The sequence below is a fragment of the Oncorhynchus tshawytscha genome, linkage group LG19 (genome assembly GCF_018296145.1).
Source record: "Oncorhynchus tshawytscha isolate Ot180627B linkage group LG19, Otsh_v2.0, whole genome shotgun sequence".
NCBI classification, from domain to species: domain Eukaryota; kingdom Metazoa; phylum Chordata; class Actinopteri; order Salmoniformes; family Salmonidae; genus Oncorhynchus; species Oncorhynchus tshawytscha.
The window spans coordinates 36,898,983-36,917,086 of record NC_056447.1 but is presented as its reverse complement, the minus strand read 5'-3'; the positions used below and the strand labels follow the sequence as shown (position 1 = coordinate 36,917,086).

The 18,104-nt window shown below is 42.3% G+C and overlaps 1 protein-coding gene across 1 annotated transcript in view; it reads left to right on the top strand.

The window, feature by feature from the left end:
- Positions 1 to 18,104, top strand: part of LOC112218706 (guanine nucleotide-binding protein G(i) subunit alpha-1) — a 57,081-nt gene that overhangs the window by 22,772 nt on the left and 16,205 nt on the right. The window contains exons 2-4 of the mRNA XM_042301630.1: positions 4,539 to 4,581; positions 5,262 to 5,403; positions 7,645 to 7,802. Coding sequence (XP_042157564.1) covers positions 4,539 to 4,581; positions 5,262 to 5,403; positions 7,645 to 7,802 — 343 coding nt within the window. The remainder of the gene's footprint in view (positions 1 to 4,538; positions 4,582 to 5,261; positions 5,404 to 7,644; positions 7,803 to 18,104) is intronic.

Genomic DNA, 18,104 nt, shown 5'->3' with positions numbered 1-18,104 from the left:
TTCAACGTTGAACAGAGTGACCCATGGTGGCGGTGGGATTATGGTATGGGCAGTCATAAGCTACTGACAATTTTCGTGCCATTCATCCGATGCCATCACATGTTTATGCATGATAATGCATGGCACCTTGTCGGAAAATCTGTACAAGCTGAAAATGTCCCAGTTCTTTGGCCTGCGTACTCACCAGACATGTCACCCCATTGAGCAGGTTTGGGGGTTCCAGTTCCTTTATAATACCCAGCAACTTCACACAGAAATTGAATAGGAGTGGGACAGCATTCCACAGGCCACAATCAACAGCCTGATCAACTCTATGGGAAGGTGATGTGCCGCGCTGTATGAGGCAAATGGTGTCACACCAGACTGTTTTTGATCCACGCACCCCATTTTTCTTGGTATTTATAAAAATAAAAGTTAAGGTGTCTGTGACCAACCGATGCATATCTGTATTCCCAGTCTTGTGAAATAGATTAGAGCTGAATTATTTTTATTGACTGATTTCCCTTATGAACTGTAACTCAGTAAAATATTAAGTTGTTTTTATATTTATGTTCAGTGTAGTTTTAACAAGTGGATTGTTTTGCTCTTGACTCACAGTCGCTTAGTAGCCTAGGCCTACTCACGAGCAAAAGGCTGTGACTTCTGACTTGTCTCAATCAATGTGATTTTGTTTCACCGAATCGCTGTTTGTATAGGCTATTTGATTAACTGGTTTCTCACTGGGCAAATAAGTAGTAGTGGCATAGCTCATATATTTGTTTGCTCATCTGTCACTGATCAGAAACATTTAGCATCCAATAATGTAGCCCAAATCAAGTGTGGGTCTATTATTTTGCTCGGTCACTTTATAGGCAACTCCAAAGCCCGCAGATGTTGTACATAGGGTTGGAAACTTGGGATGAAATTTCCTGAAATTTTCCATAGGAAGTTAAGCTGGGAATTTTGCTTAAATTCATCAAAAAAATTTAGCTTATAACAGTGAACCTTATTTTGTGGGGTACACAAGGCAATTCTAGGTCTTGTGGCATATTTTGTTTAAACTATCCCCAATTCAGTGGAATTGCAACCCTCTGCATGCACAGTGCATTCTTCCACCACATGTACAGCTGATTCTCAAGAGTTTGCACGCTAATGAGATGCTTTTGAGCCGACACTACTACACTGTCCGAGCCAAGGACTACATGCTTTCTGGTAAGTTTTGATTACAATACTGGGTGGGGTGAATATATTTTATATGACATTATTTTTTGTTAACTAGTAAATCGTAGCCTACAGCAAAGTGTATTTAAATCATTTCTAACTTAACAATTTCTGCTTGTTTAGTTTTTGCTACCATGTGGGTTTTAACTTGCTTGAGCCTGTTAACTAAGTTGCTAACTGAGTTGCACTGTTGCTCCATTTGCCTGTTTCCATGCATGTTTCATTTAAATAAATAAAAATCTTACTAAAGAGTTGTTTAATCAACTGCTTAACTATTTATCTGTACATGAAATTGTATTTGGGGTTTATGCACAGGAAAATGCAACACAGGTACTATATGATGTGTGGAGACATTTCACTGCAGCTATTGTAGAAGGAAATTCTGTGTACATTTGCAAATACTGTGCCAAATCATCTGGCCAAGTGCATCAAGTTCCCTCAGCACTCTCAACAAGTAACCTCTGACGAAAGTCCCTCTACTTCTATTCGAGATGAAAATGATGAATCGGACACCTTATCGATAGCAACAGCTCATGGTCCTCCCGGAATCAGGAGTTTGACTCAATGGAGGAACGTAGTCAGAGAAATGCTGATGAATGTCTTGCTCGAGCTGTGTATGCAACTGGCTCACCTCTGATGCTCACAGGCAATGTGTATTGGAAGAGATTTCTGAATGTTCTTCGCCCAGCATACACCCCTCCAACCAGACATGCTTTATCCACTCATTTGCTGGATGCAGAGTTCAACAGAGTACAAGTGAAGGTCAAGGAAATCAGATAAAGCAGACTGTATTGCAATCATCTCTGATGGGTGGTCGAATGTTTGTGGGCAAGGAATAATTAACTACATCCTCTTCACCCCTTAACCAGTATTCTACAAGCGCACAGACACAAGTGGCAACGGACACACCGGTCTTTACATTGCAGATGAGCTGAAGGCAGTCGTTAATGACCTTGGACCACAGAAGGTATTTGCACTGGTGACAGACAATGCTGCAAACATGAAGGCTGCTTGGTCTAAAGTAGAGGAGTCCTACCCTCACATCACACCCATTGGCTGTGCTGCTAATGCATTGAATCTGCTCCTCAAGGACATCATGGCACTGAAAACAATGGATACACTCTACAAGAGAGCCAAGGATATGGTTAGGTATGTGAAGGGTCATCAAGTTATAGCAGCAATCTACCTCACCAAGCAAGGTGAGAAGAATAAGAGCACCACATTGAAGCTGCCCAGCAACACCATTTGGGGTGGCGTTGTCATCATGTTTGACAGTCTCCTGGGGGGAAGGAGTCTCTCCAAGAACTGGCCATATCACAGTCTGCGGCTGTGGTCAGTCCCATCAAGAGGATCCTCCTGGATGATGTATTTTGGGAGCGTGGTAAGCAGCCTGAAACCTATAGCAGTAGCCATTGCACGGATTGAGGGAGACGATGCCATCCTGTCTGATGTTCAGACTCTGCTTGCAGATGTAAGGGAAGAAATCCGTACTACCCTGCCCACTTCACTGTTGCTCCAAGCAGAGTAAACTGCAGTTCTGGAATACATCAAAAAGTGTGAAGACTTCTGCCTAAAGCCCATACACGCTGCAGCATACATGTTGGACCCCAAGTATACTGGCAAGAGCATCCTGTCTGGTGCAGAGATCAACAGGGCCTATAGTATCATCACTACCGTGTCTCGCCAACTTGGCCTGGATGAGGGCAAGGTTCTTGGCAGTCTGGTGAAATACACTTCCAAGCAAGGGCTTTGGGATGGAGATGCAATATGGCAGTTGTGCCAACATCTCATCAGCCACCTGGTGGAAGGGACTTATGGATCTGAGGTTCTTTCCCCTGTTGCCTCCATCATCCTCCAAATCCCAACATCAGCCACCTCAGAGCGCAGATGGTCTTTTGTTTGGGAACACACACACCAAGGCACGCAACAGGCTGACCAATACAAGGGTTGAAAAATTGGGGGCCATCTGGGCAAATTTGAGGCTTTTTGAGCCTGATAACGGGCCATCCTCAACAAGGTTGGAAAGTGACCGTGAAGATGAGGCCTCAGTCTAATGTTCAAGAGATGGACATTGAGGAGGTCCAGGGACAAGACATGGACAACCAAAGCTTTAGCTTCTAGACTGTCATTTTACAGATGTATGTTGAAAATGTTTTTGGGAGATGCGATGGATCATTCAATATTCCCTTTTGTTGTTCAGTGAAATCATCCCATGTGAAGAGTCAACTTGTTTAATTAAAGTTACATTTGTAACTAAATTGTTTTGTTGTTCCTATTGGAAGGATTTAATCATTTGCAATTCTCTACTTATGATAATGTAAAAGGTTTTTGTCTCCATATGTTATGGTAAATATATCCATTGCAAAAAACATCTACATTTAAAATGGTATTAATATTAATTTGCATATTTTCCTGTTCATTCCCATGGCAAGTTTCCACCTCTGAATATTCCCCAAGATGTGCAAGGCTAGTTGTACATGAGACTCACATGCTTTTGAAAATAGGATTGCTATTATTTTCAGTGTGTCATGATGAGGATACTCTCAATGTAAGACCCTAAGCCTGCTCCCTTACAAAGTGGAGTGAGGGTAGGAAGGAGAGGAAAGGTGGATCGAAAAAGCATGGGTTTCAGCTCTGTTTCAAAATATCACTTTTATATGACACCGGTTCCACATGTTCCTGTGACACAAATATTTGTGTTATATTCATACCATAAAATGTGTGTTTACTGTGATCGTGGTATGTGTGTCTTGTCTCTTTTTAATGAACCATTGATTTCATTATTAGTCTTGTTTTAGGACATGCCTAAACAAATTAATAATGGATTTATTTTTGATGGTGTATATTCACTGGATTTATTAAAATAGATGCACACCCACATCTGCACACCACTACTACCACTTATCACCAGCATCCGTATGGGAGATATAAAAGAGGTATTAAAGGGCGTATGCAGGCAAGAATGTGGTAAAACTGGGCCGGTTTGTAAGGTGGTCATATAAACATTGGCCATTTTTTTTCACTGCAAAATACCGTAAATCCTACGTGAAATCAGTTTAGGTCTGCCACGCTGGAGCTATCGTCTCATTGGTGGGAGGATCCAGTTGATTAATCCAATTTAAACTAATGCCTGTATAAGAGCTGATCAGACACTTGGTTTCTCAATGTTGTATAGCTTTAGCTACTCAGTATCTGGACAGGTAACTCTCGTAGGGCATTGTGTAAAATGTGAGTTAGGCCTACAAGTTATGATCAGCCCAATTTCTCAAGTCAAAACAATGATGAATGAATGTGTAATGTCTGCCTATCACGCACTAATTGGCCTCTCACTCTCTCAGGTGCTGGGGAGTCAGGGAAGAGTACAATTGTCAAACAGATGAAGTAAGTTTCTCGTTATCTACACAAAGTATTGGGACATTCACACATCATAAATTGTTATTTTGTAGGTACTTTTATTGTAAATAAGAATATAATATTTGTAAACACTTCTACATTAATGTGCAATCTACCATGATTACAGATAATCCTGAATGAATCCTGAATAATGAGTGAGGAAAGTTAAACGCACAAATATCACCCCCAAAAAATGCTAACCTCCCAAGTTTATTTTAATGGTGAGAGGTAAACATGTCTTGGGTATGATTTTTATTTTTCTGGAACTTCGTCATCATTCACGATTCAAACAGCAAATGCTTCGTAGAAGTGTTTAAGTTCAATTCTTATTAACAATGTAGACTCTAAAATGACTCACTATATACTAATTTATATTGCATGATCTAAACAAAACAAAACAAACAGCAAATATGGGACTAAATAAATAAATACTAAACTTTTGACTACCTTAAAACACAAGTGAATTTGTCCCAATACTTTTAGTCTCCTAAAAATGGGGAGACTATGTACAAAACGTGCTGTATTTTCTAAACAGTTCACCAAATATGGATTAAAATACCCTCAAGTTAAAACTGACAGTCTGCACCTTAATAACCTTATAGTCATTGTAGCATTTTCAAATCCAAAATGCTTGAGTACAGAGCCAAACCCCCCTCCCTCCCTCCCAGGATCATCCATGAGGCGGGCTATTCAGAGGAAGAGTGTAAGCAGTACAAAGCGGTGGTGTACAGCAACACCATCCAGTCCATAATCGCCATCATCAGAGCCATGGGGCGCCTCAAGATCGATTTCTCTGATGCAGCCAGAGCGGTGAGTGGAGTAGGACACTGGGAGCTCTAGACACTGATCCAAGAGCAGTTTTGTGCTTTTAACTCCTTATAGTTCAGGTTAGGATTAGGGCTAGGATGATGCCAGTACCGCAATATTTTTCCCATGGCTAAAATGAAAACATGAAGCAGACCCCTCTTTGGTCCTTTAAAAAAACCTTCTGTATATAAAATTGTGTGCTATAGTATGGAAAATAAATACATGTGACTCTGGATGACAACATAATGATGTTGGTTTCCAACATTAGGGCTGTTTTCCTAAAGAAGTTAATCCACTTCCTGTTTTGTTTCTTCGCCATGATACAAACAAGTATCGCGATACTGGTATCGTTCTGGCCTTAAGATTTGGTGAGGGGAAAGCTGATCCTAGATCTGTGACTGGGAGTCGAGGATGTTGTGAGTCAATGGGGTTATACGGCAGGGGGTAGGGTTCGACTAAGAGGCAGGGGTAGGGTTGATTAGGGCGATATGGCCAACATATGTCATGTGGTATTTTTGACGGTTTGACATGTTTTTGATTTAATAAAAGTTCTACATTCGCTTTGAGTAGTGTGTGACCCTAGGGTGGCAACACATACACTACCATTCAAACGTTTGGGGTCACTTAGAAATGTCCTTGTTTTTGAAAGAAAAGCAAAAAAATGCCAATTTTAAAATGAGGTCAAATTGATCAGAAAACCAGTGTAGACTGTTAATGTTGTAAATGACTATTGTAGCTGAAAACAGCAGATTTTTTTTTTCTGGAATATAGAGGCCCATTATCAGCAACCATCACTCCTGTGTTCCAAAGTCACGTTGTGTTAGTTAATCCAAGTTTATCATTTTAAAAGGCTCATTGATCATTAGAAAGCCCTTTTGCAATTATGTTAGCACAGCTGAAAACTGTTGTGCTGATTTTAAAGAACCAATAAAACTGGCCATCTTTAGACTAGTTGAGTATCTGGAGCATCAGCATTTGTGGGTTTGATTACAGGCTCAAAATGGCCAGAAACAAATAACTTTCTTCTGAAACTCGACAGTCTATTCTTGTTCTGAGAAATTAAGGCTATTCTATGCGAGAAATTGCAGAGAAACGGAATATCTCGTACAAGGCCATCAGACTGTTAAACAGCCACCACTTAGAAGAAAAAGAAACGCACACCTATTAAGACGAGGTGCTGGCTAGCGGAGTAGAAACTTGAAAATAAAAGAGAGCCGCACACTCTAGGAGCTCAGATGCAAAAATGTAATACCAACGTTTCGACAGCCAAGCTGTCTTCATCAGGGTATAATCACAAACACTGCGGGATGACTCGTTTATATAGTGTCAAAAGACACAGGTTTCTGTAATCATGGCCAAAAGTGGCCTAATATCATTGGTTAATAATCAAATATTAAAATGTCATACAAAGAACAGCATACGATCATAGATTAATTTAACTACACAAGTTTACAAACAATTACAATGGCAAAGTCACAATAATCACAAGACTGGCTTCAGATCAAAGTCTACTTTTATTTTTTTTAACCTTTATTTAATTAGACAAGTCGGTTAAGAACAAATTCTTATTTTCAATGACGGCCTAGGAACAGTGGGTTAACTGCCTCTTCAGGGGCAGAACGGCAGATTTTGTACCTTGTCAGCTCGGAGATTTGAACTTGCAACCTTTCGGTTACTAGTCCAATGCTCTAACCACTAGGCTACCCTGCCGCCCCACGTTGAGAAAGGAAGGGCACAAGGGTCTTTGAATTAAAGATCCAGGCAGCCTCTCTTTTTAACAATAAATTATCAAGGTCACCCCCTCTCCTAGGGAGGGTGACATGTTCGATGCCAATGTAACGCAGAGACGAAATCGAGTGGCCTGCCTCCAAGAAGTGGGCCGCAACTGGATAAGTAAAGTTTTTACACCTAATGGTGCTACAATGCTCTGAGATACGTACTTTTAATTCGCGCTTTGTTTTACCTAAAAGTGCTTTATAAGATTGTAATTTGTGCATTGTTTTATATACCGGTTTTAGGAAGTGTAATCCCATGTAGAAAATGTCTGGGCCCCCCCAGTTAATAACCATTTTAAAATCTAGCCCCTCTACGAATATAGTTGAATAGCCCAAACTTCACCCAGCTAGGGTGGGAGAGGCTCTGCAAGTCATATTAGGTTTAAAACAATAGTGAGAATGTCAGAATAAACCCTACCTTACTGCTTTTGCCTCCTAACCGTTGGTTGTGTCTCCTGTCCCCCACCAGGATGATGCTCGTCAGCTGTTTGTGCTGGCGGGATCGGCAGAGGAGGGCTTCATGACCGGCGAACTGGCCGGAGTCATCCAGCGCCTCTGGAAGGACGGGGGGGTCCAGTCCTGCTTCAGCCGGTCACGAGAGTACCAGCTTAACGACTCTGCCGCCTAGTGAGTAACACACACACACACACACACACACACACACACACACACAGAGTTCTGCCCCAAGGTTCTTTAACAAGGTGGTGAAGATGAGTAACGAGGTGGGGGGCAGCGCGTTTTTGAACCATTCTATAACTAGAGACCCCTATGAGTGATGGTACTTATCTTTTTGCTTGCTAGGTCCGTCTACGTTATGTGCTACCTGTCTTCCTAGAGGCCTACTTGGTGTGTGGACTACTTACTGCTCTGCTCATAACTTGCAGATGATTGACACATCAACCAGGATTAAGGGGCAGGGCAATTTGTGACTTGTTTGGGTTATCAGTGGCTGTTTAGGAGGGGGAGTGGTTTCTCCTCTCCTAGGCAATCAGCAATAAGTACAGGGAGGTGTCCTCTTCACCTCTGCTAGGCAATTAGTATTAGTACTTCAGTCTCCCCTGGTTTTTCAGCAGCAGTCGTGGCGGTCACGTCAGTGGCGGTCACGTCAGTGGCGGTCACGTCAGTGGCGGTCACGTCAGTGGCGGTCACGTCAGTGGCGGTCACGTCAGTGGCGGTCACGTCACCAAAACTAAGACTGTTCTGACAAGTTGTTCTTTGAGAAAGGCACCACACCAGTATCTTACCTAGTTATTTTTTTATCTAATTTAGCTCTTGTAGCTTTGGCAACTGTTTTTCTATACCTGTTTACTCCTCTCCTTGTAGGCTTTACAGACACTCCCCATGCCTTGGCTGCAACCCTTCTAATTTAATCTACTCTGCACGCACAACTCCAGTGGAATTCCGTATCTCTGGCAGAGTTTGGAACTGCCGATCTGCGGTGAAGAACACTGAGTTCATCTCAGCCTATGCTGCCATTGTCCCTTGACTTTTTGGCTTTGACGGAGACCTGGATCACCCCAGAGAACACTGCTACTCCATCTGCTCTCCATTTGACTACGTTTTCTCTCAGTCCAAGAGCATGTGGTCGTCGCAGTGGTGGCACAGGGCTACTCATTTCTCCTAACTGGAGATTTTCTCATCTCACTCTCACCTGTCCATCCTCATTTGAATTCCATGATGTCACTTCTCCACTCTCAACTTTGTCATCTATTGCCCACCAGGTGCCCTTGGAGAGTTCCTCAATGAGCTTGACACTTTGATAAGCTAATTTCCTGGATGTGTGTCTGCACCACATACTCTCACTACTGGTGTCCCCCAGGGCTCAAATCTAGGCCTTCTCTTCTTCGTTCTATACACCAGATCACTCGGCTCAGTCATATCCTCACATGGTCTCTCCCATCATTGCTATGCGGATGACACTCAACTACTTTTGTCCCCCCCCCTTCTGACACCCAGGTGGCGACACACATCTCTGCGTGCCTGGCAGATATCTCAGCTTGGATGTCGGCCCACCACCTCAAGCTCAACTGCAACAAGACAGAGCTGCTCTTCCTCTCGGAAGGCCTGCCCACCCAAAGACCTCCATCATTGTTGACAACTCCAGTGCCGCCCTCCCAGAGTGCGAAGAACCTTGGTGTGACCCTGGTAGGGCTGACCCTAATTAGTCGATAGGCTGTTGGCCAAAATATTTTTTGAATTTATATTTTTGTCCAGCAGAACATTTATATATTTTATGGCACACGAGACACCTGTCTTATTCGAGCCCACCTCACTTAACTAATCCATTGCGGAGGCCACGGGATGGCACAGTCCAAGAAGAAAGGAAGTGTGGCTAAAATGCACAATGCATGTCTCTCTCCAGAATTCGCTCTCTCCCACCAATTTGTGCACATTTTTTTTGTAACTTCCTTGTGTGAATTGTTTGATTGTTAGTCAATCAATTTCCTAATTACACACATCAGTAGTAGTATATTTACCGTTCCTTTCTTTAATTTCTAATCTACAATGTTTGTTTTGTTATGGTCGTTTCTATTAATGCATTCAATATATTATTATTCCAGTCTTTTACCAATCTCATTGTCGGAGTGGACACATTGTTTGCAGAACATATGCTAACACTTGTGAAAACAAGTTTTGGTTTATTTCATTCCATTTATGAGTTTTGTGAATTTAGTCATTGTCTTTCGTTTGGAGCGCTCCTATCAATGTTGAGTAAGGATTGTGTATAGAAGTAGGCCTATAGGCTGCATGGCCTGCTCACAAATGTAGGCATATAAATGTGCCCATTTGGGGATCTGATAGTATTTCTGATTGGCTTAACGCACCACTACTAATGAGCTGTGTTTACTTTGCTCATACTTGATGTATGAAGCAAAGTAAGTCTGTTTTTACATCCATTGAGAATGACGATTGCTCCTCAATGTATTTGAAAAATATTTCCAGCTCTCTCCCTTTCGATAACCACTCAAGTGGAAAAAAGGGGGAAAATGTCATGTTCTGATCCAGTGGAAACGTCATAAAATAGGCCTACCTGATTACTTCGCAAGTTGCCTACGGCTGTGTCTGTCTCGAGCTCACTGGCGCTGGAAACTCTGAGGGCCCAGGCCCAAGTTAATAGTTGATACAATGTTTCAAGTTCATTGCGGACAGGCCATGATTAGCCAATGTGATTTATAGGATATTTATTTTTATTAGGATATATTCTAGCCGCAGGCTGCAATGTTTTTATTTCTTGTCATTTTTGGTTATTTTTACATAGTTGACAATAGAATTTACTTTTTAGGTTTATCATTTTCATTTATATATTGATTAACCACCTACCCATGATTTTGAGATATGAAGATGATATATTATAAATTCAAGTGAAAAATGTGCATATGAAAACTATTACTTGAACTCAGATCGGTAGAAATGGTAAGATAAATTGGCATTCCACATGAGATGTTGCAGACTCCTCGTGTAACCTGTTGCCGGCAACTTCAGGAGCGTAACGGCAGAATCTACAAAAGCCAAGAGGAAGAGGGTCAGGTTAAGGTTTTTTTCTTCTGGTTGTCTTGACTCAAGGAGGGAGCCAGAGACCATTTGAGACTTATTTCATCAGTGTGTGTAAAGCATCAGACAAGCTCAATGCATATAGTTTATTTTATTAAAACACAAAGGGTGTGTTTTATATATGGAAAAATCCAAGTTTAAAAAAATGTAAATCAAATTGATTGGTCAAAAGAACAAGGAACGTCCTGTCGACAATATATATTTTTTGCCGGGGAAAACCTTAGACACCACCCTGTTGTTCTCTGCAAACATCAAAGCAATGACTCGCTCCTGCCGGTTCCTGCTCTACAACATCCTGTCTGGACTACTGCATCTCGCTGTTGGATTGGCTCCTCGCTTGTGCCATCAAACCCCTGCAACTTATCCAGAACACTGCAGCCCGCCTGGTTTTCAACCTTCCCAAGTTCTCCCATGTCACTCTCCTCTGCACACTCAATTGGCTTCCAGTCGAAGCTCGCATCCACTACAAGACCATGGTGCTTGCCTATGGGCAGCAAGAGGAACTGCCCCTTCCTACCTTCAGGCTATGCTCAAATCTTACACCCCAACCCGAGCACTCTGTTCTGTCACCTTTGGTCTCTTGGCCCTACCACCCCTACGAGAGGGCAGCTCACGCTCAGCCCAAGCTCTTCTTAGTCCTGGCACGCCAATGGTGGAACCAGCTTCCCCCTGAAGCTAGGACAGGAGTCCCTTCTCATCCCAAAGCACCTGAAACCCTATCTCTTCAAAGAGTATCTTAAATAATCCCCTTCCTAACCCTCCTCTCCTAAACCAACACTTGCACTAGACAAATGCAAGATGAGAGAAACTTAAGTGTAAATGAACACCTGTAACTGCAATTTCCTGTAACCTAAAGCCTTAAAGGATAACAAATAAAGTAGCAAACAGTGATTAAGTGCAAATACATTATTTAATTTCTTTATTGAAATATTTTCCACAGTATATACATTTTTTTTTTAATAGCCAATTAAGTTGATTCGGGCAAAGAAAAACCATGTTCTGTTAAGAAAAACGTGTGGAAATCATTTTTGTGTTCCATTCCTTAAGCGTGAGACAGAAAATCTGACTGCCGATAGGTACTTATCATAGGAGGCAATTAATTATCTTGCTAGAACGAAATATTTACTGCTGCATACCGATCTTGTAACAACGAACCTGCTGTTTCTACTTGTAGAATCGCAATGCTCGGCAGTGGACGACAACTTTACTTTCAGCCAATTGGGGAGACGACATCAGAATTGTTGGAACTTGGGGCCTCCCGACTAGCGCAGCGGTCTAAGCCACTGGTTCAATCCCGGGCTTTTCTTAAGCCGGCCGCAACCGGGAAATCCATGAGGTGGTGCACAATTGGCCCAGCATTGTCTGGGTTAGGGGAGGGTTTGGCCGGCCGGGATGGCCTAGTCCCATTGCGCTCTAGCGACTCCTGTGGCCGGCTGTGTGCATGCATGGTCCTGCTGGCTTCTGGGTTACGCAAGCTGTGTCAAGAAGCAGTGTGGCTTGGCAGGGGATGTGTTTCGGAGGACTCATGGCTCTCCCCAGTCGGTACGGGAGTTACAGCGATGGGACAAGACTAACTACTAATTTGAATATCAAATAGCATTTTTTTTAAATGTAAACAATTGATTTGTTTTACCTTAAAAGCTTCTGTAGCAAGTCTTTACATATTTTACATCTAGCTAAAGAGTTTTGTGCTTGAATAAAAACATTTTTTTGTTAGGTTTAATAATGTGCATTAGCTTGTTAGTTGGTTAGCTTGCTAACTGAGCAAGGCAGTCACACACACACTTCATATGAAACTTCATACGACACCGTTCTGTATAAATCTGGCCCTTTCTTGGACACTGTGATAACAAACCTCCAAACAAGCTTCAATGCCATACAACACTCCTTCCGTGGCCTCCAACTGCTTTTAAATGCTAGTAAAACTAAATGCATGCTCTTCAACCGATTGCTGCTCGCACCCGCCTGCCCGACTAGCATCACTACTCTGGACGGTTCTGACTTAGAATATGTAGACAACTACAAATGGCTAGGTGTTTGGTTAGACTGTAAACACTCCTTCCAAACTCACATTAAGCATCACCAATCCTTAATTAAATTTAGAATCAGCTTCCGATTTCACAACAAAGCATCCTTCACTCATGCTGCCAAACACACCCTCGTAAAACTGACAATCCTATCGATCCTTGACTTTGGCGACATCATTTACAAAATAGACTCCAACACTGCTCAGCAAAATGGATGTAGTCTATCACAGTGCCATCCGTTTTGTCACCAAAGCCCCATATACAGTGGGGCAAAAAAGTATTTAGTCAGCCACCAATTGTGCAAGTTCTCCCACTTAAAAAGATGAGAGGCTTGTAATTTTCATCATAGGTACACTTCAACTATGACAGACAAAATTTGAAAAAAAATCCAGAAAATCACGTAGGATTTTTTATGAATTTATTTGCAAATTATGGTGGAAAATAAGTATTTGGTCACCTACAAACAAGCAAGATTTCTGGTTCTCACAGACCTGTAACTTCTTCTTTAAGAGGCTCCTCTGTCCTCCACTCGTTACCTGTATTAATGGCACCTGTTTGAACTTGTTATCAGTATAAAAGACACCTGTCCACAACCTCAAACAGTCACACTCCAACCTCCACTATGGCCAAGACCAAAGAGCTGTCAAAGGACACCAGAAACAAAATTGCAGACCTGCACCAGGCTGGGAAGACTGAATCTGCAAGCAGCTTGGTTTGAAGAAATCAACTGTGGGAGCAATTATTAGGAAATGGAAGACATACAAGGCCACTGATGATAATCTCCCTCGATCTGGGACTCCACGCAAGATCTCACCCAATGGGGTCAAAATGATCACAAGAACGGTGAGCAGAAATCCCAAAACCAAACGGGGGGACCTAGTGAATGACCTGCAGAGAGCTGGGACCAAAGTAACAAAGCCTACCATCAGTAACGCACTACACCGCCAGGGACTCAAATCCTGCAGTGCCAGACGTGTCCCCCTGCTTAAGCGAGTAAAAGTCCAGGCCCGTCTGAAGTTTACTTGAGAGCATTTGGATGATCCAGAAGAAGATTGGGAGAATGTCATATGGTCAGATGAAACCAAAATATAACTTTTTGGTAAAAACTCAACTCGTTGTGTTTTGAGGACAAAGAATGCTGAGTTGCATCCAAAGAACACCATACCTACTGTGAAGCATGGGGGTGGAAACATCATGCTTTGGGGCTGTTTTTCTGCAAAGGGACCAGGACGACTGATCCGTGTAAAGGAAAGAATTAATGGGGCCATGTATCATGAGATTTTGAGTGAAAACCTCCTTCCATCAGCAAGGGCATTGAAGATGAAACATGGCTCGGTCTTTCAGCATGACAATGATCCCAAACGCACCCGCCAGGGCAACGAAGGTGTGGCTTCGTAAGAAGCATTTCAAGGTCCTGGAATGGCCTAGCCAGTCTCCAGATCTCAACCCCATAGAAAATCTTTGGAGGGAGTTGAAAGTCTGTGTTGCCCAGCAACAGCCCCAAAACATCACTGCTCTAGAGGAGATCTGCATGGAGGAATGGGCCAAAATACCAGCAACAGTGTGTGAAAACCTTGTGAAGACTTACAGAAAACGTTTGACCTCTGCCATTGCCAACAAAGGGTATATAACAAAGTATTGAGAAACTTTTATTGACCAAATACTTATTTTCCACCATAATTTCCAAATAAATTCATTAAAAATCCTACAATGCGATTTTTTTTTTTTTTTTTCTGGATTTTTTTTCTTTCTCATTTTGTCTGTCATAGTTCAAGTGTACCTATGATAAGTTACAGGCCTCATCTTTTTAAGTGGGAGCACTTGCACAATTGGTGGCTGACTAAATACTTTTTTGCCCCACTGTATATCTCCCTCTCTAACTTTAAGCATCAGCTGTCAGAGCAGTTTACCTGTACACAGCCAATCTGTAAATAGCACACCCAACTACCTCAACCCCGTATTTATTTTTATATTTTTGCTCTTTTGCACCCCAGTATCTCCATCTCTTGCACATCTATCACTCCAGTGTTAATGCTAATTTGTAATTATTTCACCTCTATGGCCTATTTATTGCCTTACCTCTTAATATTTTACATTTGTACACTCTGTACATAGATTTTTCTATTTTGTTATTGACTGTACGTTTGTTTGTGTAACTCTGTTGTTTTTGTTGCACTGCTTTGCTTTATCTTGGCCAGGTCGCAGTGAGAACTTGTTCTCAACTGTCCTACCTGGTTAAATAAAGAAAACTAATCCAATCAAAAATGCGCTGAATACAATGGGTGTAGACCTCATTGTCATTGGTGTGGCAGGTAGCCTAGTGGTTAGAGCGTTGGACTTGTAACCAATAATGAACCAGACAAGTGGAGGTCTACAAAAAAAAAACATTTTTTGGCTGAATCCTTTTTAGTTTCCCATGGTGTCAAGCAAAGAGGCACTGAGTTTGAAGGTAGGCCTTGAAATACATCCACAGGTACACCTCCAGTTAACTCAAATGATGCCAATTAGCCAATCAGAAGCTTCTGAAGCCATAACATCATTTTCTGGAATTTTCTAAGCTGTTTAAAGTTAGTCAACTTAGTGTATGTAAACATCTGACCCACTGGAATTATGATACAGTGAAATAATCTGTCTGTAAACCATTGTTGGAAAAATTACTTGTCATGCACAAAGTAAATGTCCTAACCAACTTGCCAAAACTATAGTTTGTTAACAAGAAATTTGTGGAGTGTTTGAAAAACAAGTTTTAATGACTCCAACCTAAGTGTATGTAAACTTCCGACTTCAACTGTAAGTGTTCCTTTTGTCCATGTGTGGAGTACGATTGAGATTGTGTCATTTGTTGGGGCGGTATGCGAATTGAAGTGGGTCTAGGTTTTCTGGGATAATGGTGTTGATGTGAGCCATGACCAGCCTTGACTGGCTACCGACATGAGTGCTACGGGGTGGTAGTCATTTAGGCTGGTTAACTTCACTTCCTTGGGCACAGGGACTATGGTGGTCTGCTTGAAACATGTTGGTATTAGACTTTGTCAGGGAGAGGTTGGACATGTCAGTGTAGGTACTTGCCAGTTGGTCCGCGCATGCTCCGAGTACACATCCTGGTAATCCATCTGGCCCTGCGGCCTTGTGAATGTTGACCAGTTTAAAGGTCTTGCTTCCATCGGCTGCGGAGAGCGTGATCACACAGTCGTCCGTTAGATCTTTTGCTCTCATGCGTGCTTCAGTGTTGCTTGCCTTGAAGCAAGCATAAAAGGCATTTAGCTCGTCTTGTAGGCTTGTGTCACTGGGCTGCATGTGGCTGGGTTTCCATTTGTAGTCCATAATAATTTGCAAGCACTGCCAAATCCGACGAGCTTCAGAGCTGGTGTAGTTTTGTTCAATCTTAAACCTGTATTGAGGCTTTGCCTGTTTGATGGTTTGTCTGAGGGCATAGTGGGATTTCTTATTAGCTTCCAGATTAGTGTCCCGCTTCTTGAAAGCGGCAGCCCTAGCCTTTAGCTCGGTGTGAATGTTGCCTTTCATCCATGGCATCTGGTTGGGATATGTACGTACGGTCACTGTGAGATGACTTCGTCGATGCACTTGTTGATGAAGCCGGCCAGCATCCCAGGTTCGCCTCTTCACTGTTGACGTTGAGACTGGTGTTTTGCGGGTACTATTTAATGAAGTTACCAGTTGAGGACTTGGTGTCTTTCAGGTGTGCTAACATAATTGAAAAAGGGTTTTCAAATGATCAATTAGCCTTTTTAAAATTATGAACTTGGGTTAGCTAACACAACGTGCCATTGGAACACAGGAGTGATGGTTGCTGATAATAGGCCTCTGTAGATATTCCATATAAAATCTGCCATTTCAAGCTACAATAGTCATTTACAACATTAACTATGTCTGAAATGTATTTCTGATCAATTTGATGTTAATTTAATGGACAAATAATGTCCTTGTTTTTGAAAGAAAAACACATTTCAAAGTGACCCCAAATGTTTGAACGGTAGTGTACATAATGGTCTGGGGCTGTTTTTCATGGTTCGGGCTAGGCCCCTTAGTTCCAGTGAAGGGGAATCTTAATGCTACAGCATACAATGACATTCTAGACGATTCTGTGCTTCTGACTTTGTAGCAACGGTTTGGGGAAGGCCCTTTCCTGTTTCAGTATGACAATGCCCATGTGCACAAAGCGAGGTCCATACAGGAATGTTTTTTCTCGATCGGTGTGGAAGAACTTGTCTGGCCTGCACAGAGCCCTCGACCCCATCAAACACCATTTTGGATTAGCGATTCAGTAAGGTCATTCTACTGCCAAAGTTTGTCTATGGAGATTGCATGGCTGTGTGCTCAATTGTTATACACCTGTCAGCAATGGGTGTGACTGAAATATCCGAATCCACAAATTTGAAGGGGTGTCCACATACATTTGTTTATATACAGTGCATTTGGAAAATAGTCAGATCCCTTGACTTTTTCCACATTTCATTACATTTTAGCCTTGTTCTAAAATGGATTAAATACATTTTTTTTCTCCGAAATCTACCCACAATACCCCATAATTACAAAGCAAAAACAGGTTTGTAGACATTTTTGCACATTTACAAGGAAAGATACCTTATTTACGTACGCATTCAGACCCTTTCCTATGAGATTTGAAATTGAGCTCCGGTGCATCCTGTTTCCATTGATCATCCTTGAAATTTTTACAACCTTGATTGGAATCCACCTATGGTAAATTCAATTGATTGGACATGATTTGGAAAGGCACACACCAATCTATATAAGGTCCCATAGTTTAGCAACAACCAAGCCATGAGGTCAAAGGAATTGTCCGTGGAGCTCATTGACAGGATTGTGTCGAGGCACAGATCTGGAGAAGGGTAGCAAAACAATTCTGCAACATTGAAGGTCCCCAAGAACAACGTGGCCTCCATTCTTAAATGGAATACGTTTGGTACCACCAAGACTCTTCCTAGTGCTTGGCCGCCTGGCCAACTGAGCAATCGGGGGGGTGTAGAGTGGCCACACGGAAGCCACTTTTCAATAAAAAGTACATGACAGCCCGGTTGGAGTTTGCCAAAAGGCACCTAAAGGACTCTGACCATGAGAAACAAGATTCTCTGGTCGGATGGAAACCAATATTGAACTCTTTGGCCTGAATGCCAAGCGTCACGTCTGTAGGAAACCTGGCACCATCCCTACGGTGAAGCATGGTGGTGGCAGCATCATGCTGTGGAGATGTTATTCAGGGACTGGGAGACTAGTCCTAGGATCGAGGGAAAGATGAATGGAGAAAAGTACAGACAGATCCTTGATGAAAACCTGCTCCATGGCGCTCAGGAGTTCAGACTGGGGCGAA